The 26,256-nt window shown below is 38.1% G+C and overlaps 2 protein-coding genes and 1 pseudogene across 2 annotated transcripts in view; all 3 read right to left on the bottom strand.

Annotated features, from left to right (window-relative positions):
- LOC122113024 (aldo-keto reductase family 1 member C13-like) overlaps positions 1-26,256 on the bottom strand; it is a 265,240-nt gene that overhangs the window by 47,953 nt on the left and 191,031 nt on the right. The window lies entirely within an intron of this gene.
- LOC122113208 lies at positions 1,750-25,464 on the bottom strand (annotated as a pseudogene).
- LOC122113209 (aldo-keto reductase family 1 member C23-like protein) lies at positions 8,085-14,616 on the bottom strand. Its single transcript, XM_042686178.1, has 5 exons — positions 14,563-14,616; positions 10,249-10,383; positions 9,329-9,445; positions 8,215-8,292; positions 8,085-8,090 (listed from the first exon to the last, which is right to left on the bottom strand). The coding sequence occupies exons 1-5, from the start codon at positions 14,614-14,616 to the stop codon at positions 8,085-8,087; spliced, it is 390 nt and encodes a 129-aa protein (XP_042542112.1).

Here is a 26,256-nt window from a genome sequence, read left to right as displayed (position 1 = left end):
TTAGAGTAGGTAGTCATAGTTTAGTCCAAAAGTTGAAGCATCTTCAGTACAATTTTTCTGAATTTTTAAATTATGGTTTTATTATCTTTAAATTGTCATACAAAGGAATTAATTTGACACAACAGTTTGTAAGTAGAATCAATGCATCTTGATTAGTGGGACTCGTTTTGTCATTCCCCCCATTCTTCCTATTTCTTCACTTTCTTAATTTTGTAGGATATGCATTAAATTTTATGTCTTCATGCTCGCTCCCTCCTCAACTTCCTCTCTTTCCTTGTCAATTGCTATCCTCTTGACCCTGGCCGCCACATTGCAAGTGTTTCCTGGTATTCATTTTGTAAAAGTATGGGTTAGTCTTTCTAAGAAATTGTCCTATTTTAATTCTCCCCTGAAAATGTCATATTTTGTCTAATATAGTGATGTTTAATATATGACCTTCATGTGTTTGCTAAGACATTTACAAGTTAATTCTAGATTCCATATAAAAGAGAAAACACTTGTCCTTTGTCTCACTGGGTTTGACTTATTTCACATAACCATTTTTTCTAGTTCCGTCAATTCCCTTGCAAGTGTTGGAATATCCTTATTCCAAATGGATGAATAAAATTACTGTTGCTAGGTAGCTTTGTACAATAGTGGGAAAAAGCACAATGAAATTGCCTAGCATTTTGGATTCTACTTTTCTTGACTGGCTATTTACTTTGTTGGTGGACACAGTTGCATGTTTGTTACAATCTGTCTAATATAAATTGGAAGTGTAAAGTATACTTTCTGTTCAAGCACAGAAAGTGCTATCATTTTGTTGATGTCACTCGATGTGCTGAATTTCCAAGGAATTTCTAGTTATCATGTTAATTAATGATCGCTAAAACACATTGCTTTCAGACATACTGCAAATAATAATTCCCATTTTTTCCTTTTTTTTTTTTTTTTTTTTTGTCGTGGGACTTGAACTCTGGGTCTGTGTGCTGTCCATGTGCTTTTCAGCTCAAGGTGAGCACTCTATCGCTTGAGCCACAGCACCACTTCCAGTTTTCTAGTGGTTTATTGGAGATAAGAGTCTCATGGACTTTCCTGCCCTGGCTGGCTTTGAACCGTGATCCTCCAATCTCAGACATCTTAGTAGCTCGGATTACAGTCGTGAGCCACCTGCGCCTGGCTCCCATATTTCCTTTTATAATTAATGCTAGGCATGTCTCAGATTGGCACTGGGTAAAATGTATGAAAGATTCTTTCTATCTTTTGGATCTACTTTGCAAAAAGGCATTTGACAGTACATCTCAAGCACAGATAAGTTCAATTCAATCTATTAGGGCTTCACCTTTCCTCCTTCCTCATTATCTTCCTTGCATGGTGACCCTCTAACATCTTTACCTAAGCCTCCCACAGGAATACCTCTCAGATTCCAGTAGCTCTGCTATATCCTGCCTGGTAGGGAGCTATATAATATATCCTTGCAATGTGTACCTTAGCTTCAAGACTTAGAACCATGAACTAAGTTCAGTGCTTTGTTGGGAATACAGACTGATAACTTCCTGCTAACTGATATTTCTCTTGAGCCCAAAAATGACCCATTCCTATCCTGAAATAGCTATCAGAGAAGGGTTTCCTGACATCTTACCACAGACTAAATCAAATCATTTTTCAGTCATAGTATTCAAAAAGAAGCAAGTCACACAAGTATTGAGATAATCATAGATCTATGGGAAAAATCTCGTATTTGTTTGATAGCAAATTCAATGCCTTCTCTTCAAAATTTGTGGATTTAGTTTAAGCTGAGTGTGAATTTCTAAGCAGCATGAATTGACAAGTGATGGGTCCAATCATCAGCATCTGAAAGTTGTCCATCGATCTCCAGATAACTTCAGGCAAGATCATGAAAAGAGCTTTCGTGTTAATACTCATCAGAGAATGGAAAATTAGGGTGGTCAACAAATCTAAAATAAGAAAGAAAAATATAACCATCATGGTCTTGATCATCCCATTTCTTCAGAAGATGTGATATCTATGTATCACTATGGTAAAAGTTAGAATTTTATTCCCTAAAAAACTAGATATATTAAATACTACTCATTAAATACTAATATTTGCACTAAGGAATAATATGGCTTTATAAGAAATTCTGTAAGACACCATAACTAAATTATTCATAATGCATTCTCTGCTTAGACTAGATACACAAAACACACAAGCATTGGCTGATGTGACTCTCTTTTCCCTATATCTGTCTAACTTCCCAAACGATAAAAGCAAAGAAAACCTATCCTATTTCAAATTCTCAGTGAATGTAGAAACTGGTTATATCAGGTGTTGTGAAGTACAAATCTAATATTAACTATCAGAAAACAATTTAGGGTGCACCAACTGTGTTAAATTCAAGTATGGAGAGAATGTCACTTAAGATAGTTCTCCATTTCCAGATTACCATCTAATTGGTAGGTTTCTAAATATCAATACCACACAAACTAGAAAGTAATACAAATCATTATCCTTTAACACAGTAATTGACAAGAATGTTCTGTCTCTTTGCATTATGTCCCTACATGGTCCTTCATTTTTTTCTATACTAACAAAAATATTAACAATAATGGAGCAATACACATACTAATTCTTGTGAATAAGGATTGTGTAATTCCCTTTCAAATATGATCATATTCATTTCTGTTACAAGTTAAAAATCAGTAGGCACAAGAGATATGCATTCCTTTTTACCTTTGTTTATGATATTTGTCAAATATTAGTCTATAACCCAGAACATAAAAAACTGGTAATGGTCTCTTGAACTCTACATTCTCTTCAGCAATGGAAAAACTTAAGTATGCACTCTTCCTTAGATATCAAATCTCTCTTCTCAAAAACATCTTTATCTTCTACACTGAGATGTCTATAGTTCAGAAACACAAAACTGAATGTCTTAATGGCAATGTCAGTGGAAATTCCCTGAGAGAAAAATGTAATGTTTGGATTCTGAACAAATGTACCTTGAAAGAGAAAGGAGCGGGCTGGGAAGGTGGCTCAGGGGTAGAGTGCTTGCCTTGCATACATGAGGCCCTGGGTTCGATTCCTCAGCAACACATAAGCAAAAAGGAAAAAAATAGCCGAAAGTGGTGCTGTAGCTCAACTGGTAGAGCACTAGCCTTGAGCTGAAGAGCTGAGGGACAGCGCAGAGGCCCAGAGTTCAGGCCTCACGACCGGACCATAAGGAAAAAAAAGAAAGAAAGAAAGAAAGGAGAGACTTGAAACTAAAGAAAATTCAGAAAATATTTTTGCCAAAGTTCCTTACCCAATACGTGGATGATATCGAAAAATTCTGTTCAGGCCTTCTAGGACTTCCATGTCTTCTAAAGGCAACTGGAATTCAAAAGCCTATCATACGAGGAGACAAGTTTTACCATTCTTAAATTGTATATTTGGCAATCTTAGAAGTTCAAGTGAAACAGATTTAATAATACAAAGTCAAAACACTCAAGTAGCAAAAAAGGAAATACATTCGAGATAAAATATGTTGATACAGTAGAAGATTATACACAGAAGAAATCACAAAAGACAGTGGGCATGAACAAAGTTGATATAGTTTTGATTGCAGTCTAATGTACATAGAAGTTAACAAAGCTACTACTGAAAAGGTTTTTATGTATGCAAGATAACTTAGCCATTGTTAAGTACAATGTTAGGTGTCTGTATGACATCGCATACACTTAAAATGTGACCATGTTCTTTTCCACAGGGTTTAATTCACAATTTGCCCAAATGTTAATGAAATATTAGCTATCAATGGGGCTAAAATGCTAAAACTCATGGTTCAATACTAGTCTAGACAGAAAAGTCTGTGACATACTACCTCTAAAGAACCAGCAAAATTAGTCTTTGGAAGCAAAACCGTCAAACTCTTGGGAGATAATTTGGGAGAATATTCTTGTATTCCAAAGAAAAGACAGGACAGTCATCAACCACATCAACTATAAAGTCATGATGACTATAGTTAGAGAAGGAACTTTTGCTTAGGTAAAATATACCCAAGATCAAATAAAATTATCGATAGAAATTTTGAGAAGCTACTACAACAAATATATATGAATGTGCAAAACACTCTCGAGAATGTACATTAATGACAAGATGCAAACTTGCTCCTCCAGAAATACATATCCCTATGTCTCCAACACTCTTTGCTGTATACATTGACAAACTCTTCTCCTAAGGAATGCTATTTCCTCACTCATTTAATGTTGCTTGGTTTGTAAACTGCATTGTCCATTAGAGCTTGGCAAAAGAATTATGTGCTAATGCTGATCTAAGGCATGAAACAGTTTGGCAATTCTCTTCTTACCTACTTTGGATAGTATTATATGAGAAGAAATCTTTGGTCTAGTTTTCTAGTGAATGACAAACCACATGGAGAATTGCTGAGAGCTACTATGCAATAACCAATCAGCATCCTGATACATTTGTCCAGTAAATATTAGAGAATTTATTGTAAATACAGGAGAGGTTCCAACATACAAAGGACTTCATTTGGCTAAGGCCAAACAAATTGTCCAACAATGCATTCTCCACCTAAATGGATGTACTCTGTATTCAACCTGTTTGCCTCAGAGGTGGATCATATTGCAACTTGTATAGGTAGAAAAATTTCTCATATTAGAATAGTTGTAGAGCACATGGCTGATTAAATCCTCTGTACTCTTTCCAGCCCTAAGTCTCTCAAACTGTGCAGTCTCTCCCATTATATACACAGAAATAGGATATCCAAGAACACCATAAATCACCCATGTACAGGAAATTCTAGGGAAAACAATTTGGTCCCAAAAATGGTGCTAAGAAGTTCCAAGATAACACCCAAATGAAGAATACTATGACCGCAGCACAGCACCCCCTCACCTGCACATTCTATGCAAGAGACCTAATGCCCACAGTACCCCCTTATCACCTGTGTGTTCTCTTTTATCTCTTTTTCTATGAAACTCTAAGCCCGGGTCACAACCCCACGTTGCAGATGGTAGCGAAGGGCAATCTGAGCTGGACTGCGATTGTGCTTTTTTGCCACAGCCCCAAGACCTGGGTCCTTCAGAAGAAATGGGGCATTGGGGTCTACCCTGGAAGGAAAGACAGAAATGCTGAACTGCAGACGGAGTATTCTATTTGTTTGCAGAGCTCCAATATGCTTGAGGATGCCTGCTCTAGACCAAGTCATCAAATGCAATCTCTTGATCCATCAGCATCGGTCATATGAGGGACCATGCCAGAAATGCAATTCTCCCCGGTTCCTAAACCAGTTCAAAATCAATGCCAGAAAACTAAGCACAAATCAAAATATTGGATTCAAAATTGTGTTTTGGTAAATATTTTATTGGATTACCATTGTTTCGCTCGTTGAGTTCCCAGAGCACTATGGGCAACCAGGACAACGTCCTTGGACTTGCAGAAATCCAACAGTTTGCTCTGGTTGAGATAAGGATGACATTCCACCTGCAGATGGATATGACAGGAATTATATGCAAATTTTATGCACTGATCAAGAAGAAAAATTAAGAGTAAGCAAACTTGAATAAAAATGTGTTACATTCAATTTGAATTGAAATGATCAAAATAATGTAATGTTTACTTTCTAACAAATAAATTTTGCATATCTATTACCTGGATATGTCTAAAAAAAGTAATCTTCCTAAAGTAGACCACAACATATGCTAAATACCATTTACAGGAGAAAGAGGCATGACAAACTCTATTTGTGGGGCACAAAAGACCTATCTGAAATGTAGACCTGATATTTGAACAGGGAAAACTTATAGGACAAAACCACCATTTTGGCAGGCATTCTACTAGTGACACTGGTCAAAGTTTTGTTTTTTGTTTTTCAGAGTGTTTTTCATGAAATTGAGTGCCAGTGACTAATGCTTATAACCCTATCACTACTGAAGAGGCTGAGTCATGAGAAATGAGGTTCTGAGTCAGCCCAAACAGATCATTCTGCAAGACTCTTATCTCTAATTAAACAGTAAAAGTCTGGAGGAGAAGGCATGCTTAGGTGGCAAGCATCAACCTTAGCCACAAAACTAAGAGAGAGAGTGAGTCCCTGAGAGTAAGCCATAGTTCTGTCCCATAAAAAATTATATGCACTCAATGGAATGAAAATGCATTAGCTCAAAGGAATAGACCTAAATAAAGAAGGTTATATAAATAAAAACAATTTTGCCTTTTGATAGAGACTGTTCCTTTAACTCCTTTCTTAGAACACTCTAAACTGAAAGGCAAGTATCAAGATTTGCTCTGTCTTATGGAAATCATTATAGTTTATTCTGACATGTTGAGTAAATTTTGTTTTTACTTAAATATCTGCTAAGGAAAGTACACACCTGAAGTTAAACCAAAAGAAAATTTTCATAAATCCTATGGCCTCTAATTCTTACAGGGATTATGAATGAATATTAAAATACTAGGTGAAAATATCAAAGGACCTCCTTTATTGACAATGGTCAACATCTAGGCAACCAGTAATTGTCAGTCAGGAAACTATGTCTTTATGAAGGATACATCTAGGTGGGCCTACTTAATGAACAGATCAAATCATAGGAAAATTTGAGTACAGACTGGATTTAAATGATGCAAATGAATTGGCGTTAAGTTTTAGAATATAGTCACAGAAATATAACTATGTAAGAAAGTATTTTTATTCCAAGAAGACATCTGCTCAAGTGTCTAAAGGAGAATGTCCAGGTCTACAATGTTATTGAAGAGAATCAGCAAAAATGCTACAGATGTGGATGACGATCTACCTGCATTAATAAGGACAGTGTGGTCATGTGTTGAATAATTAGCATCAAATTTGGAAAAATATGAATATTCCAAGTGCTTGATAAATTTCATTACAAAAGCCTTGATTAAACTTATAATGAAACTGCCTTCACATTCATGTTGGGAAATTTTAGGATTGTGTCACTGTCCACAAATTCAAACAGTATGACCAGCTTTGTGTTCAAAACACTGTTGACGACAGTAATATAGAGGCTCAAACCAGGCACAGACTAGATGTGATTTAAAAAAAAAAAAGCAGAAAAGAGGAGTTGACTTAGAGGTTTTCATGCATTGAGTCAGCTCTGTGTTTTACTCTAAGTTTTCATATATGGATTTCACTAAGATCCCCACCAACAGATAATTTGATCTGTGTGATCCTTTTGGCAGCCCCCACTTTACTCTCCATGTACCTATGTCACTAGCCAAGAATCCTGAAGGGAGACACAACAGCAAAAAGTACCAAAGCATCCACTCCACAGCCCTTCACATGGATCTCCACACTTCCTTCCTTCTCCCACTGCTCCTTTCCAAATTGGTGATTTTATGGGACTTCCTTGTTTTTTATACACGACACCATTGTCAATCCAATCTCTCCATCATTGATAGGCCAACAATAAGTACTTTGCCTCTTAAGTCTAATGACTGTAGCCCACCTTGATGACTTTTACATCCTCCAGATTCTTCCATTCACTGGACACTATGAATCTCTCACTATGCACAGACACAATTGGCCAACCCCCCCATCCTTGTTCTTAGAATCTTCCATTCCACAAAAGTAAGTTAAACAGGGGAGAAGGTAAAAGTAATAGCAGGCAGAAACACAGCAACAAGTCAGTGAATAAGAGACGGAGAAGAGGAAGCAGGAACTCACCTGGTTGCAGACAGGCTTGTACTTGAGCCCTGGTTTGTTCAGGATCCTCTCCAGTTGCCTGCGATTAAAGTTGGACACCCCAATGGACTTGGTCAATCCTGCATCCTTACACTTCCCCATGGCCTAAAAAGGAAGAGGTTTGCCGATCCATCAGTACCATTGGTAGAATCATTATAAATGCAAAATGGAGCTGATGAAGGAAACACTATCAATAAACAATGAACTGACTACATATGATTGTTGGTAGAAGAAAAATGGTGAAGACATTTGGAGAATATATTCACATACAAAGAAAGAATTTTGTGTGCTCCTTGGAGAGATAGAGACATCACTGCATAAGGAAGCAAGAGATCACTCTTCTTGTCATCAATTCTGTTCAGACATTCATGTCTTTTACTTTCCACTAATGCTTTCTCCCCTATCACTCCTGCAAAACACCATTGTAAATGTCATGAGTTTCGAGATTTCAAGGGTACAGATTCCATTCTTGGAGTTGGAGACATGACCTGACTCTCTAGGCATCCTCTCAGGTCTATTCTTCAAGTACTCACCTCCCATGTGTCACAGAGATCCACTGTGTCAAATATGAATTTTCCATGCTCATCTTTCAGAAAGACTTCTTCTCCATGCTTCAATAAAAGCAGACATTACAGCAACCTCACCAAGCCCTGTCATCCTACCCAGAGCCGTGGTCCTTTGTACACTTCAGGAATGAAACAGTAAATGAGCATTAATGAAGAACTCCTCCACTTACTTATGCTTACAAAGATGCTAGAATGAGAGTAATAAGGAATGTCTTTAGGAGTCTAGGTAGTTGTAATCCCCTATCAATTATAAGTATTATTAAATATTGGTTTCACATCCCAAGAGATCTCCCTGGGACTTGTGTTACTTCTCTGCTTCACTTTCTCCAGGGAAATACTTCTCTCTCACTGGGAAAGTCAACAATTACATGGCCTTGATATTCCACAAGAATGGATTTCAATCTTGATTCAGGATAATTAGTATTCTTTAGAGATTTGAATACATGTGAGTCCAAGGCAAATAAGTGAAGCCAGAAATGGTGAACCAAAAGTTGTCAGAGAGAATGATTCTAATACTGAAAGATGCAATCAAGTTATCAAAGGGTAAGGGTCAGGACACATGAACTATCCAAATATTATTTGCCATTGTGGGCAACGCTGGGACAAAACACAAGCAAGCCTCCAGTAATAAAAATGTAAGGGATGGAGAAACAGAAATAGCTTAGGGCTGGGAAGGTGGCTTAGTGGTAGAGTGCTTGCCTTGCTTGTATGAGGCCCTGGGTTCCATTCCTCAGTGCCACATAAGCACAAAAAACCAGAAGTGGCACTGTGGCTCAAGTGGTAGAGCACTAACTTTGAGATGAAGAGCTGAGGGACAGCACCCAGGCCTGGAATTCAGAACCCATGACCGATAAAAAAGAAAAAAGAAATAGCTGAAGAGTAAATCTAAATCTATCCATTCATTCACCTGTCTATTTACATAATTCAATAAACTCATATGAAATATCCTGGGTCATTCTATCAATTTTTAACCAAAGCTTACATAAATTGATGATCAAAGCTTCTTCTCAATCATTTATGGAAATAATTATATTGAACATATTCACTTATATGCTTCACTTAGATGATGCAAATAGCCTACCTTCAATGAAGTTGGTAAATGAATAAGGTAAAGATCCACATAATCCAACTGTAGTTTCTTCAGTGATCTTTCCAGACAAGGCCGGACTAGCTCTGGTCCATTGAATGTGGACCAGACCTGCAAATATTCAAAAATACAAATTGTGCTGGGTTGATGGTTTACCTCAATTGAGAATCTGATTCACCAAATTCAGAGAAGTTTTATACTAGGAAGATATTGGTGTCCATAGGGGAAAATTAATGCCTTTATTCTTAGGTTTCCTTGACCTGCCAGGGCCATGTCATTGTTAAAATAATTTGCTGGACAATGGAAGGAAATTACTTGAGATATCATTTTGGTCAATCAATAAAATTATCCAAACTCTGAATCCTATTCCAAAGAGATTGCACAATTACTATTTCTCTAAACATGTCTTCTTTTCAGTTCAGTGGAGACATATCCACATACCTTTATTTCCATCAATGAAAGGAAAAATATTTGAATATTTTAAAATGCACTTGGCAAAAAAAAAACCCACTTTAGCAGTGTTTTGTTTAATACCCAGCAAATTCTCATCTGATCTCTTCCAAGAATAAAGGTAAGATTTAATATTCCAAATAGTATGAATAACATTTTAGAAAGTTACTCTGGACATGAAGAACAGTGTGATTTGACCATAGATCTGAGTGGTTCTATAGAACCCGTTAAAACAATGATTCAAGTTGAGACTTTGAATGTTAAAGTGTCTGTGAACCTATCAATTCATAGAGACTAAGGAAGTAATTATTTGACTCTTTTTAATACTAGACCTTACATGTGAAAAGTATGTGAATAACAATAGTAGCACCAAGAACAATTCTTCCAACTACTGCTCCAATCATGTAATTCTTCCCCAAATCACATTTCAATAAATTTGCATCTACCTATTGTAGGCAGCATACCTTTGAGGTGAGGAATATGTCTTCTCTCTTCACAGTGCCCTCTTCAATCTTGCTTCGAATGGCCCGCCCTACCTCCTCTTCCACTTCGTACACATATGCAGTGTCAATATGCCGGAAGCCAGCATCTATAGCAGCCTAATTTGAGACTAATGGGTGTAGAGGAGCACCTAGAGACAGAAGTTAATGGTCTAGGAATTTTATTTAATAGGATCCTAGCACAGAACTTCCCAAACATGCAAAAAGATAGGCCTATGCAGATATAAGAATCCTTTAGAACCCCAAATTGACCAGACCACGACAGGACATCCCGCCATCACATTGTAATCTGTACTGGATCAATTCCGACCAAGGAAACGATCCTTAAAGCTGTCAAGGAGAAAAGATTAGTCACCTATAAAGAAAAACCAGGGACTGGGAAGGTGGCTCAGTGGTAGAGTGCTTGCCTTGCAAGCATGAGCCCCTGGATTCAATTCCTCAGCACCATATAAGCAAAAAGAAAAAAGCCAGAAGTGGTGCTGAGGTTCAAGTGGTAGAGTGATAGCCTTGAGCTGAAGAGCTGAGGGACAGCGCCCAGGCTCAGAGTTCAGGCCCCATGACCAGACCCAAAAAAGAAAAAAGAAAAAATTAAAAAAAGAGAAACCAATCAGAATAACTTCAGATTTCTCAGCAGAGACAATTAAAGCAATAAGAGCCTAGAATGATGTATGCCATGCCCTAAAGACAAACAACTATCAACCAAAAATACTGTACACAGCTAAACTGTCCTTCATAATAGAAGGTCAAATAAAAACCTTCTACAGAAAAGAATGATCTCCACAAAACCAGCCCTACAAAAGATACTTAAAGATGTCCTACACATAGAAAACCAACAAGAGCACAATAAAGGTCAAAAAAACAAACAAACAAACAGCTCCCACAGAATCCAAGAATCACAGGAAGAACCAGGTTGGCACAGCTCCATGAATGTGGATAACATGGCAAGAACTACCAAACACCTTTCAGTCTTAACTCTCAAAATTAATGGACTTAACTCTCCAATTAACAACATAAAATGTCTAGTTGGATCAAAAAGCAAGATCCTTCTATCTGCTGCCTTCAAGAGGCACACCTTGCCCACAAAAACAAACACATTTTGAAAGTGAAAGGTGGGAATAAAATCGACTGAGCAAACACCTCTATAAACAGGTGGGAGTTGCAATCCTAATATCAGATAAAATACACTTAAAATTAAAATTTGCAAGAAGTAAAGAAGGTCATTGCATACTAATCAAGGGATCTCTCCCTCAGGAGGATATTACAATTCTAAATATCTATTCACCAAATACAGAGCACCCAAATTTATCCAAGACACACTGCTTTTCCTAAAATCACACATAGATCCAAAGACATTAATTATTAGGGACTTTAACACATCACGATCCCTGCTGCATAGATCAACCCAGCAAAAACTCAACTGAGAACCCTCAGACCTAAACAACTGCATAGATAAACTGGACCTCACAGACATCTAACAAATACATGTTCTTCTCAGCAGCACATGGAACATTCTCAAAAATTAACCACATTTTAGGTCACAAAGCAAATTTGTCCAAGTTTAGAAACATTGAAATTATGCCCTGCATACTCTCAGACCACAAGGGAATAAAATTAAATTCAACACCAAAAGCCACCAAAGAAAATCCTGTAACACATGGAGGCTGAACAACACACTGTTCATCCACCAGTGGGTCATAGAAGAGACTAGAAAGGAAATTCAAATGTTCATGATATTCAACAAAAATGGACACACGAATTACCAGCTCCTCTGGGACACAGCAAAGGCAGTACTCAGAGTCAAGTTTATAGCTCTGAGTTCCTACATCAACAAATTGGAGATATCTGAAACCAATAATTTAATAAGACATCTGAACCTCCTTGAAAAAGAGCAACAAGCTAAACCCCAATCAAGTAAACAGAAAAAAATAATTAAAATTACATCAGAATTAAATGAATTTAATGCTTGATTAAGAAATGTACTCATTATCTTCTCCATGTAATTATAACCCCTCTGTACACTATTTTCACAATATAAACAAGAAGAAAAAAATAAAGTTTAAATAAAATTAAAAAATCCATAGAAAGAATCAACAAAACAAAGAGTTGGTTCTTTTAAAAAATTAACAAAATTAATAGATCCTTAGCAAATCTATTTGAAAAAGAAGAGAACACACCCAATAAACTAACTCAGAGTTGAGACTGGTAACATCACCACAGAAAAAAACCAAGATTCAGAACATTATAAGGTAATACTTCTCAAACCTTTATGCTAATAAGCTTGAGATTTTGGAACAAAGGGACAAATTTCTAGCAAATATTGACATGTCAAAACTAAATCAAGATTAATTAAACCAACTTAACAGACCTATATCAAACTTCAAAATAGAACCAGTAATAAGAGACCTCCCACCCAAGAAAAGCCCAGGACCGGATCAATTTACAGCTGAATTCTACAAGGCCTTCAAAGCAGAACTCACACCCATACTCCTCCAACTCTTCAATGAAATTGAATGTTAAAGTTCACTACCAAACTCCTTCTGTGAAACCAGCATAACCCTCATCCCAAAAACCAGGCAGGGACTCATCAAAGAAAGAGAACTATAGACCCATTTCCTTGATGAACATCGATGTATAACTTCTTAACAAAATTTTGGTCACTCATCAAAAAATAATCATACATCATGATCAAACGGAATTCATTTCAGGATGCAAAGCTGGTTCAATATATGCAAATCTATTAATACAATTAAGCACATCAACAAGAGCAAGGATAAAAACCACATGTTTAGCTCAATAGATGCAGAAAAAAGCATTTGATAACATCCAACACTCCTTTATTATTAAAGCTCTGGAAAAAGTAAGAATCCATGGAACATTCCTCAATATAATAAAGGCTATGAATGACAGCATTATACTTAATGGCAAAAAGCTAAAGCCATTTCCTCTAAAATCAGGAACAAGACAAGGATGTCTACTCTCTCGACTTCTCTTCAATTTAGTATTAGAATGCCTAGCAAGAGCATTAAGATAAGATGCAAACATACAAGGGATCCAAATAGGAAAAGAAGAAGTAAAACTCTCCCTCTTTGCAGATGACAGGATCTTATATTTAAAGAACCCCATGGACTCCACTCCCAAGTTACTCAAACTGATTTGAAACTTTGGTAAAGTAGCAGGACACAAAATTAACCCTCAAAAATCAATGGCTTTCCCATATGCCAATAATGAGAAGAGTGCGGCTGAAATCAGGAAAGCAACTCCTTGTGTAATAGCCCGACAAAAATAAAATACTTGAAGTTAACTAAAGAAGTAAAGGACCTCTATGATTAAAACTTTAAAAACCTGAAAAAGGAAATTAAAGCAGAACTAAAGAAGTGGAAAAACCTCCAATGCTCCTGGATTGGGAAGATTAGCATCGTGAAAATGGCAATACTTCCAAAGACTATCTACAAATTCAATGCAATACCTATCAATATCCTAACCTCATTCTTCAAGGAAATAGAAGAAGGAGTCCAAACATTTATATGGAATAGCAAAAACAATCCTTAGCTGAAAGAACAGGGCTGGAAGAATATCAATACCAAACTTCAAACTCTACTCCAAAGCCTAATCAAAACAGCTTGGTACTGGCACAAGAACAGACCTCAGGACCAATGGAATAGAATTAAAGATCCAAAAATGAACCCACAGACATGTAGCCACCTAATCTTTGATAAGGGAGCTGAAAAAATAGAATGGAAGAAAGACAGCCTCTTCAGTAAATGGTACTGGCAAAATTGGTTAAACACCTGTCGAAAACTAAAGCTCTATGCCAATATATCACCCTGCACCAGAAGCAAATATAAATAGATCAAAGATCTTGAAGTCAAAGCAGACACCCATAAAACATTACAGGAAAAAATAGGAGATGGAACTGTTCAAAAGAATACAGTAAGGACTGGGAAGGTGGATCAGAGATAGAGTGCTTGCCTTGTACCACATAAACAGAAAAAGCCAGACGTGGTGCTCAGTGGTAGAGAAACTGAGGTTACCTTGGCTCTGTGTTTGATTTCCTAGTCTTGCCAAAAAATTCAAAATAAAAACAAAACAAAACCAGAACTCCACTACCTTCACTGGCTAGAAATGATAATTAAAATCATTAGAATTGATTTGCAAAGGAGAAACTGATAAATATAATAACAAAAGATGTAATGGCAGCCAGAAAAAGAATTTCTGGGTCCTTATTGTAGAATTGAAGACATTACTACATAAGAAGACAAAGATGTCTATTCCTATTGCCTTCAATTCTGCTTCTCTCTGTTTTTCTCTATAGTTTTCCATCAATGCATTCATCCACTAATCCAGCATAACATCCTCATAAACCTAATGAATGTCCACAGCCAACGTAATGTACCCCATTCTCTGACCTAGACATACCACCCAGCTCTCCTCTTCTAGCTTCCTCTGTTGCCTTTCTTTCAAATACTCACTCACCTCCCACGTGGCACAGAACTCCACTGTGTCCAATATTGGCTTCCCATGTTCATTGGTTGGAAAAAGGTCATCCCCTTGCTAGAAAAGAAGCTGGCAACAATGTTGGATAAGAAATTTTCTCATTACCTTGATCATGTAACTGTAACCCCTCAGTACAGTATTTTCACAATAAAAAACTTATTTTTAAAAAAGAAGTAATTACATCAGCCTCATTAATCACATATTTGTTACCCATGCAATACTTCTCCATGTATGAGAGGGAATGAGTCACTAAACATACAAGAAAAGCAAGTAGAACCTCACTCACTCCCCCTACTGAGCTCTACCAAGTGGCTTGTGTACTAAGTTCTTAGAAATATTTTTGGGTGAATGGTTACTCTATTCTCTAATGCTGATTATATAGAGAGTATTATTATTTTTTCGGGGGGCAGGGTTCCAGTCATGGGGCCTGAATTCTGGGCCTGGGCACTGTCCTTCAGCTCTTCAGCTCAAGGCTAGCGCTCTACCACTCGAGCCACAGCACCACTTCTGGCTTTTTTCTTTTTGCTTCTGTGGTGCTGAGGAATCAAACCCAGGGCTTCAGGCATGCAAGGCAAGCGCTCCATCACTGAGCCACCTTCACAGCCCCTGTATATAGTATTATTAAATAATCCTTCTACCCGACCTTCTGCATCTCCTACTTCATGTAGGTAACTCTGCTTATTACTACATTTTCTTCTAAAGTAAAATGTGCAAGATTCTCTGGAAAGGACCATCAACAACAATGGATATCCATCTTGAACCTGCCTTAACTATGAAGATTCTTTACCTACCGGAACCAAAAATGGCTAAAGTAGGCTGCATGCAAGTCGGCCCTTGATCATGGGAGTTGTGGAGAAACTACTGATAGCTAATGACCATGAAACTTAAACTGTTTCAAAGCCACATTTACCACCAATAGACAAAATTGAGAAACAATAAAGAAACCTCTAGTAACGATAGGGGAAAACGTTGTATAAGCCCAGTCATTTCTACCTCTTATCTGTAATCTCTAAATAAAGGCAACACTTGAAGTTTCTATCTCTTAATCCATTAATGTTTGTCTAATTTATTTGCATAGTTGGAAAAACATACAAATAAACTTTATTTCAGTTCCTGACAGAAGCTTAACTCAACCATTTGTGGAAATTATGCTCATACCCACCAAGTTTATCATACATTGCCTACCTTCATAGGCACTGGATAATGCATGAGATAGAGGTCAACATAGTCCAGTTTGAGGTTTGCCAGTGATCTTTCCAAGCTAGGTTGGACCAGTTCTGGACGAAAGAAAGTACACCAAAGCTTTGGAAATTGAAGAATAGAAATTGTTCTTGATTAATAAATGATCCAAAGATGGACATTTAAATCTTAGAAGATTGGCATGTCTATACTGGAAAGAAACAGATGTTGGAAAACACACCTTCATATTTCGATTTCCTTTTATTTGCCCTGTCAAAGTGAGTCCCATTATATTGGGTTATTGTTCATCAATTTATAGAAATTGGAAATGCATTTGAAAAAGGATAATTTTAATCAAGTAATAATGACTTCAAATCTCTGAATTACTTTTCATGCATATTATAAATTTATTATTGCTCTACATCTCTCATTCATTAAAATATGAACAACTAGCCTCTTTATATTTACACGGCTGGAGGGACACATTTTGAACATTTCAACATATTACACAAATCAGTACATTTTAACTGAAAATCATTTACTATCCAGATAATATCAATTCTCTGATATTTATGAGTGCTAAAAACTGATCTTCTAAATGTGAAGAAAATATAGAAAATAAGCAAGGGGAGAAGGGAAGTCATAATTTTGGCATAGTCTATATCACCTCTGAGCCCATTCTAAATAATGGTGCTTTGAGTTAAGGACATAGACATAAAGGCATTTTAATGTTATAAATTTGTATACAGTCTCTAAATAGTCATTATCTTTGTAAACTGCTTTGTGTGTTTGTGTGTGCGTATGTGTGTGTATGTGTGAGTGTATCAGTCCTGGGTTTGAATGTAGGACCTGAGCACTGTCTCTGAGCTCCTTTGCTCAAGCTTCTTTGCACAGCTCCACTTCTGGTTCTTTGGTGGTTAATTGAGACAAGAGTCTCCTCGTCTTTCCTGCCCAAGCTGGCTTTGAACCATGATCCTCAGATTTCAGCCTCCTGAGTGGCTAGGATTACAGGTGACTTACAGAATATATCCTCTATGGGAAATAAGTGAGAATAAAAGGCGCACCAATAAGCACATTTTGCCAACTGATACTTCAATTTCATACATAATTTTCTCTTCTTTACATCACATCATTCGTTTGCACACTTATACACTGTAGATACAATACCTTTGAGGTGAGGAATATATCTTCTCTCTTCACAGTGCCCTCTTCAATCTTGTTTCGAATGGCCTGCCCTACCTCCTCTTCCACTTGGTATGCGTAAGCAGTGTCAACATGGCGGAAGCCGGCATCTATAGCTAACTTGGTAGCCTCAAAGACTTTACTCTTGGGAACCTAGGGAAGCAACCAGAAGTAGTATTTGGAGAAAAAAGTTGTCACTAGATGTCAGAATAAGCCAAAAGGATAGTTGACAAGACCAAAGAGATTTGTACTACAAATCATTGTCAGATGGCATATTTGACAAAAGCCTCATTCCCTGATCATTGAAATCCCATTTTCTGTGATACTAAATGACACCCCAAATATTGTTTTGGAGGCTACAGATCCAATTACTTACATTACTTACATTCAAAAGAACTGACACTTATTTACATCTTTTTTTTTTGCCAGTCATGGGGCCTGAATTCTGGGCCTGGGTGCTGTCCCTCAACTCTTCAGCTCAAGGCTAGTGCTCTACCACTTGAGCCACAACACCACTTCTGGCTTTTTTCTGCTTATGTGATACTGAGGAATGGAACCCAGATAGACCTGTGGCTCGAAGTGGCAGAGCACTAAGCCTTGAGTGAAAAAGCTCAGGGAGACTGCCCAGGTCCTGGGTTCAAACTTCAGTTGAGTAATATTCTATAACTGTCTGTTGAGACAAATTAGTTGATACTGTTATTCAAGGCTTTTATAATCTTGCTTATACTCCAATGAGCTGTTAAATCCATTGTTTAATTCTGGGTATTAAAATTTCCATATTTTATTATTGAATTGTTTATTTCTCTCTTTAATACTGTCAGTTTCAGGTTCATATATTTAAGAGTTCTGCTATTATGTGCATATATGTCTACAGTTGTTCTTTGTTCTTGGTGAGGTTGGCCTCAAACTCATAATCATCTAGCATCAAGATCCACGGAAAGACATGCAAAATTTTTGAAGATTTAGCTAATTTGTTAAAATGAAAATTGTCACAATATTTGTATATATCCATGCAACTTACTCTACATCAGTTTTAAACTTGATAGAAATTTATTCAAGTGCATAATAACTTGTATGACAAAAGTTTATGTAAAAGGAAAACGTGAGGTTAATATGTTTTATAGGATCTCTGAGCTTAAAAAGAAATAAACAGTGTATTTTTTAAAGTTAGTATTTGCAAAATATTAAACAAAATTATCAGTGGCATAGAATACAGACTTCAGAATTACCTTTTATTTATATGAGAATTTAAGAGGTGGCACAACTTAGACTATTAATGAAACACAATCAAAACAAATAATGGCTATTCACCTCAAGGAAACAAGATTGAAAATCCCCTTGTATACTGTATATAAAAGGAAGTCCATTATATCAATGATATAAAATATAATAAAGAAGAAATAAAGGCATAGAAAAAAATCTGAATACATCCTAAAGCCCAGCCTTGGGTATGAAACAGCCCTGTCAACTGACCAAAATATCAATTTCTATGAAAGAAGAGCTAGAAATATTTGAATATATAAAAAGGAAAACTATTATTTGTCAAAATTTACTATTAACATAATTAAAGACCAAAACAGTAGATGTGGAAAGCCTTTATGAACCAGATGAGGGGGCTTAATGTTTATATTCTAAAACAGATATTAAATATTTATCTGCAAATAACAAATTTTCAATTAAATATTGTCTAAGATGCAGAGCAGTCTCTCACGGAAGAACAGAGCTGAATGACCACAAGCATAGTAAAGGCTGACTAGGTTGACTAACAGTCCAGGGAAAGCTCCTGGGAGGTGCAGGGTATGCCAATAAATCAGGCATCAGATATGAGAGAGAGAAAAATGGGGGGGGGGCCTCAAGCCCAGCATGTTAGAGAGGAGAGGGCAGAGGAAGGTTCAAACCCAGCATATTTACTGCAGTTCAGGATGTTATCCAAACAGGTTTTAATTGGGTTGAAATCAATAAAGCAAAGTTCCAAGAGATGACGCAGTAAACAAGAGTTGAATGAATCACTACAATCCCTTCACAGTGGGTCCTCCGTGTGTGGGAATATGTGGGCCTGGGCAAGCAGGCTGCCTCCAGCTGTCCTATAAAGACGCAGTCCCCAGGGATCATCAGTTGCTTATGACAAATATTTGGCTGATCACCACAAGCAACTGGGAAGGGCTATTGATCTGGCACTGGTTTCTAGGTGGCTGAGTCCTGCTTCTAGTATTAGGAAGGAAAATGTGTATTTAAATAGGTATCAAGACAACAACATAAGATTATAGAAATCACTCCATATAAATGGAACAAAACTGAAGTAAGCTTAGTTGTAAATAGTAGAGAAAAGTACACATCTCTGAGGACTTCAATGCTAAAACACAATACTTCCTAAAATTTGAAAACCTGGGCATTTCATATTCTTTCAGGAACTGGCCTAAATCTGATATGGAAATTCAGGATTTACCTAGACAATGAATCTTCAAGATATCATGGACAATCCTATTACAGACACAAGAAAGCAGTCATTTTTTAATTTTTATTTTGTTGGTCATGGGGCTTGAACTCTGGGCCTGGACACTGCCCCTCATCTCTTCAGCTCAAGGCTAGCTTGAGCCACAGCAGAACTTCCAGCAGTCATTTTTTAGAACTAAGATATAGACATCTTCCAATAAATGAGTACACCAAAAAAAATGGTGAGACAATTTTTGTTGGTGAATTTTCGCCCTTAACTTCTAGAAGTGTAATTTCACTGAAGAACATTCCCACCTTCTTTCCTCCTCCCCTTCTAGTACATAACTATGGCAATGGGTTGTAATATGTTGGGATGGAGCATTGCTGGATTCCTCAGGGAAGTAAGACAGAGAAAACAAATGTACGACTGAACTATATTATATTACTTCTGCAAACAGTTAAGTGGATGGAACGATAGTCCCAAGACTTTTCTCAACAGTACTTCTGTACATGAAAATGACACTCTCCTGGGTTTGTTCGGGTTTTACTGATAAGTTTGAAACACAGTAAATATTTATGTGTTCTCATATTCTACCTAAGGCCTATCTTGTCCCCTAAAAATGTTGGAACTGTCACTATATCTGCTCCTGGTAAACATGTCCTGTGCAGAGAGGCTTGACCTAAACCAGGAAGGGTGGCCTGCAATGTGAGGCTGAAGAGTACACCCTGTGTGGAACGCTCACACTTGCACATGTCCTGAGTGTACACTGTTGACAGCTACAGAGCTTTCTCATCTCATGTCCTCACAGCTCACTGAAGAACCAGGGACTTTTTGGTCTCTGCTCTCTGCTAGTCAGCCTTTCCCCTTTCCTACTCCTTTATTCTCCCTCAAAGGAATCTTCTGTTGTTGTTGCCAGTGCTGTAATCATATTGCCCTGGGTCTGATGGCAAAAGCAGAAGTAAATCCAGAGAAGTTAAAGGTTTCTTTGTGGGGTAGGGGTGTAAAGGAATTACCATAGTTTTCACTAGCAAATGAGTTTTCAACCTTGATCATGTTGTATTCATATAAACAGGAAACAGTTAAAGGTATTCATATCGGGGAGGGTAAAATATGAAGAAACCAGTTCTTTCCCTCCCTTCTCCCTAGCCCCCCATGCCAGCCTCCATTTTACCTTTTTTTTTTTTAAATAAGTTTATCTGACTTAAGGAAGGGCAGTGGCATCATAGAAATGGGGGGACCAAGAGTGAGCCCATGCAGCAGTGGTGCTCAGGGATCACTATGTTGGAAAGGAACTTTACAACTTGGAGGGAGGGGAGGGAAGGAAATGGAGGTACCACAGCCAAAGAAGAGCTGGACTCCTTACCTCACTTAAGTAATTGTGACCCTCCTGGAGAGGGGTTGAGATGGAGGCCAATGAACAGGGAGCCGCTCCAGCTCTAAGGCTGCCAAGATCTGGGCTCAGCCTTCAGCAGGGGGACAGCAGCAAGCATGGAGATGCCTGACAGTCCTGGGAGCCCTGGTAGGCAGCCCTGGCAGCTGATGGAGGAGGGCGGTGCCTGAGGAGACCTGGGGATGGATAGAGGGAGCAGCCAATGCTCTCCACCGGTATACTAACTCTATACAGGGAAACTCTTCTTCTTTTTTTTAATTTTTTTTTGGGTCCATTCAAGGGGCCTGAAATCTGGGCCTAGGCACTATCCCTCAGCTCTTCAGCTCAAGGCTAGTACTCTACCACTTGAGCCACAGTGCCACTTCTGGTTTTTTTCTTTTTGCTTATGTGGTGCTGGGGAATCGAACCCAGGCCCTCAGGCATGCAAGGCAAGCGCTCTACCACTGAGCCACCTTCCCAGCCCACAGGGAAACTCTTTAAAGAAATAAAACCACCTCTGTGTTAGCTAGTGTGCTCAGTGATTGTTGCCATAATTTAGCAATAAGCCATTACTGATTTTATAGCTAAAGGCTTGTTGAGTTTGTCTCATTGGGAGACTGGAAGCCAAGGATTGGCCATCCACCCCCTTCAGATTTCCTTTATTGTTCCAGTATTGCAAGTATTTTATTAACCGTGTTTGCATCTATGTTCATTAAAGATATTAAACTCTATTTTTCTTTTCTCCAACGGTCTAGGATGAAGTAGAACTAACCTCAGAGACAGAGAGATCAATTTCCTTGATGCTGCAATATATAATAGTTCCTTAAGGAGGAGATTCTCCTGACATTTCAGTACAACTCAGTAGTGTCACTGTTGTGGTGATGTTACTATTTCCAAATGGAGATGTGGTTCAGTCATCCAGGAGTTGATCATTGTGCTCAAGATATTGAGTCTTGGTCCTCTGGTCCACTCAGGAGACCAAGTTTCTCTGTGGAAGCCATCACATATGATTTACACCCATTGAGAGATTGCAATAATTTATAATAACTTTCTGACATCACTACAGCTTTAGTGTTTGTGGAGAATTGTAATTGAAATAGATACTTTATCAAATGGAGGACCTTAGACAACAAAGGTAGAAATGGGATAAAAATAAGAAGAATCAACATTCACACAGTGAGACCAGAGGAGGATATTCTTAGGAAAGGATCACAAGGGCTCAATAGCTGTGTGTATATGATCCTATAAAATGTTGTTTATTTTTACTGTACTGTTGTGTTTCTTTTTTCTGCTTTTTCCCTTTTGTCATTGTTTTTGATTTTGGTACCCTTTGTTTTATATGTAAGTTTATATGAGTTGGGGAGGGGAAGGAGAAACACAGAAACAGAGGGACAAAGGGTGAACTAATTCAGCAATGACTAGACACTATGTTGGAAATGAAGTACACAACTTGTGGGGGAGGGATCTCAGAAGGGAAAAATCTGAGTGAAAATGAAAAGGGTGTTACACTGTTCCAAAGGAAATGCACTCAGTACCTGATTTACATAACTTTAACCTCTCTGCACATCACTTGTACAATAACTTTTATAAATGATAATATTAATGACTCACCCAAAACGTGAGTTTTTGTAAGGCTAGAAGGGGTGGTGGTAGTGGTGGTTTATAGAAGGGTTAATCAGATTGGAATGTGATAGGTAGAGATGTTCTACTTAAAGATGTACTGAGAAAGGCAAAAATAGTAAAAGAAGGATAAACATAAACAAAAATGATCTGACAGTCTAGTTACCTACTTAATTTTTTTGATAACAAAGGATTATAGACAGAATTTTAACCTAGAAAAAAAAACTTAAGAGCAAGAAAGCGATTCAATGTGCAAATAGAAGGATGTGGAATATAATTGGAGAAGGAAAGATGTGTGGACCAAGGTTGAATGCTGACACAAAGTAAAAAATGAGGAAAAAAAAGCAACTAAGGAAGGAACAGAACTTCCCAGCCAAATGTACAAATATTATCAAAAAGTTTAAAAAGTTAACATACATTTAAAAATCTAGATAAGATATCAACAAAAACCCAGCAAAGTTAGAAAGTTCGTTTTTTGACGTAACAACTTGTACATCTCATTGTTGCAATGGGTCCACCTGTATCCCTATTTAAATGATTTGTTTTTTCCCTTCCCCTCCACAAATTACACCAACATCAAATACAATGAAAGCAGGGGTTATACTGTGGGGGAGGGACATACAAAGCAACAAAGAAATCATATGTGTGTGTGTGTGTGTGTGTGTGTGTGTGTGTGTGTGTGTGTGTGTGTGTGTGTGTGTTAGAAACAACAACAAGAAAGAAAAAACATTTGAATACTTCTCTTGGGGTTCATTTCACCTAACATCAACTTATCTGACCATTTCTGCTTGTCTCAGGCATATACTAGTTATTGCAAATAAGGGAAACCATGTGAACTATGTTTCTTTGGGCCTGGCTTACTTCACTTAATATAATTTTTTCCAAGTCTTTCCATTTCCTAACAAATGGGGCAATGTCATTCTTTCTGATGGAGGCGTACAATTCCATTGTATAGGTATACCAGATTTTCTTGATCCATTCATCTACTGAGGGGCATCTGGGTTGGTAAATAATGCTGCAATAAACATAGTTGTGCTAGTAGCTTTAGTGTGGACTTGTTTGTGATCCTTTGGGTAAATGCCCAAAAGTGGGATTGCTGGGTCATAGGAGAGCTCTATGTGGAGTCTTCTGAGGAACCTCCATACTACTTTCCGAAGTAGTTGAACACGTTTACAAAATCTATGTGCATTTGTTCAGGTATATAATATTTATCAAAATGAACTCTGAGAAATGGAAACCAGAGGGGTTTTTTCCTTTGTTGCTATTTTTGTTTTCTTTCTTTTTGTCTTGTTTGTTTGTTTATATCTTTGGGAGGGTGAAGGTGAAGCACAGAAATGGAAGGACAAAGGGTGAACAAATGCAGCTATGTGGCCCTCACTAGACACTATGTTGAAAATGAACTATACATCTTGTGGGTGAAGATGGGAGGGAAAATCTGGGAGAGAGCGCAAGTGAAGGGGTAACATTGCTCAAAAACAAACGTACTCTTTATCTGACTTAAGTAACTGTAATCCCTCTGGACATCACCTTTATAATAACAATAAAAATGCATGAAGGGAAAAAAAACCAGCACAATCTAAACAAGGAGACAAGAACAAAAAAATATTTTTTTCCACTTCTCACCTGTGGTTGGACTGAATGATGAAGAGGAGGTCCAGCAGAGGACTGCAGAGTGAGAGGCTCTGCTCACTGTAATGGCAACCTTTTCTAATCAGAGGTAAAGGCTGGAGCTATCTAACCAGTCTCCAAAGAGGGTTGCCGGAGTTTAAGTCCTTCCCCACACCCTGTCCCCCAAAGGTGCCACTCCCTTATTTCCCCATTGTCTGCAAACACACAGACTGCTGGCATGAGCCATTCCTTCTCGTGTTGCCTCACCTGCTGCTTCTGTTCTCATATGCAGACATTTATAAGATGAGACTGACAGTGGTGCTGAACCATACTTCATCACTCTAGCTATTGTTTTCCTGAAGATCTCATGATGCAATTGGTGTGCATGCAGCATGAAGCCTAGAGAATTCTCATGGCCTCTTCCTGTGCCACTTTCCAGAAGATGGTGCTGGTGGCACCTGCAGTGCTGGTGGTGGTAGTGGCAATGGGAAGATCACTTATCTGTTGATACAAGCCCATAGGATGCTGGGGGAATTTAGGCCACTGTGTTACTGGCTCTATTTTCTTCAGCATCTTTGACTAAGAAGCAGTTTTATGGTTGGTTGGTTGGTTGTTTTAAACTTCTACCCTGATGAATAGCGAGGAAGTACTGCTTGTTTCTGAAGCAGCCTCTTGAATTTAACTTTTCTGCTTACACTTTTTTTTTTTGCAATGGTTACAAAAACATCTGAGATCCCAATTTTATGACACCACTCTTTGTGAGTCCCTATTGCTGGTTATGTTTAAATTTTGGAGCTAACTTTGACCACTGGAGACTCCTCAGACTGCAGTTGGGATCAGCCCAGGCAGCCATAGGAGATGATGAAACAGGTCTAGTACAGGAGAGCTTCTTCTGGAAACTTTGTTTAAAGTCCTAATGAACAGGTGAAGCTCATGGTCCTAAGGACCAAGTACAGACCTCTCACTGAAGAATCATTGATTTGATTCTAGGTACATAAAACCAGTGGGGAATGAAATACGGATACTGGGTCTCACTGGCACCAGCTTGGCATCTTGGTGGATGATGATGACTTTCTGAAAACTCTTAGAGGTGAAATCCCACCCCCACCCCCAGGTGATGGGCACGCCTAAATTTCAAGAAGCAGGGGCAAGGACTTGCACAATAGGTTACTGAGCCCGCCATATCTGTACCATGAATTCCAGAGTCTCTTTGAACTCTGCAGCTACCTGTGACCCTGTTTTTACGTCGGCCTCTTGACCTCTTGACCTCTGCCACCTTGGCACCATGACTCATCTCTCCTGACTCTCCTCAGGTCACCTTGGCACCACTCTTCAGTTCTCTACTAGAGTTGATCTGGTTTGTTGAGACTTTTTCCGCTCTTTGTTTACTACCATCATGGCTCAGTTTCCTAACAGTATTAAGTGCATTTGCGGTTGTAGGTTTTGGGGGGATATATGTCTGCTCAAAGTCATCAGCTTTCTGATATAGACTCCCAATTCCACCTCTCAACAAAAAAGAAATTCTTTAAAATCGGTTTAATAAATGGACTAAGACCAACAAGTAGGCCTACACATTTATTTTGTCATTGTAGCTGATGTAAAGAGCCTGGCTACCAATGAGCATTGACACTTGACACTCATGGCATCTGCATGCCACCCACCTCACTGCATTGGCTCTACTGAGGATTCATTTGTCTTCTAAATTTATTTTTCAAAAGAGTGTTTTCCCGGATTTCCATCAAGGAGATGCATCTTCCTCCAGTTCCCTCCTCCATCATCCCACATCTGCCTCCCCAGAAGACAGGCTGGTTTTTCTCAGGTTGGTTCACCTTTCACCTTTCTGACAATCCTCCCACACCAAAAAAGATCTCATTCTCTACTTTTGTTCATCTCTGATCCTTAAGCTGCTCAGAAAGCTGGAAATGTGGGTCGCACTTCCCACATGTGGAATGGTCGCCTGTAGTCTTTTCCTTGTTCATTGAAGGACTAGAGAAGCACTGATTGATAAATACCAGCTAAGTATTTCTTCCATGCAGGCTGAGAAGTCTACCTACTCCCACCTCAAAAGTGCATACTGTTTTTGGTC

Source organism: Dipodomys spectabilis, unplaced genomic scaffold (genome assembly GCF_019054845.1).
Source record: "Dipodomys spectabilis isolate Male_0828 unplaced genomic scaffold, ASM1905484v1 ptg000096l, whole genome shotgun sequence".
NCBI classification, from domain to species: Eukaryota; Metazoa; Chordata; class Mammalia; order Rodentia; family Heteromyidae; genus Dipodomys; species Dipodomys spectabilis.
Note: the sequence above shows the minus strand (reverse complement) of the source record. Positions and strands in the feature narration are given on the sequence as shown.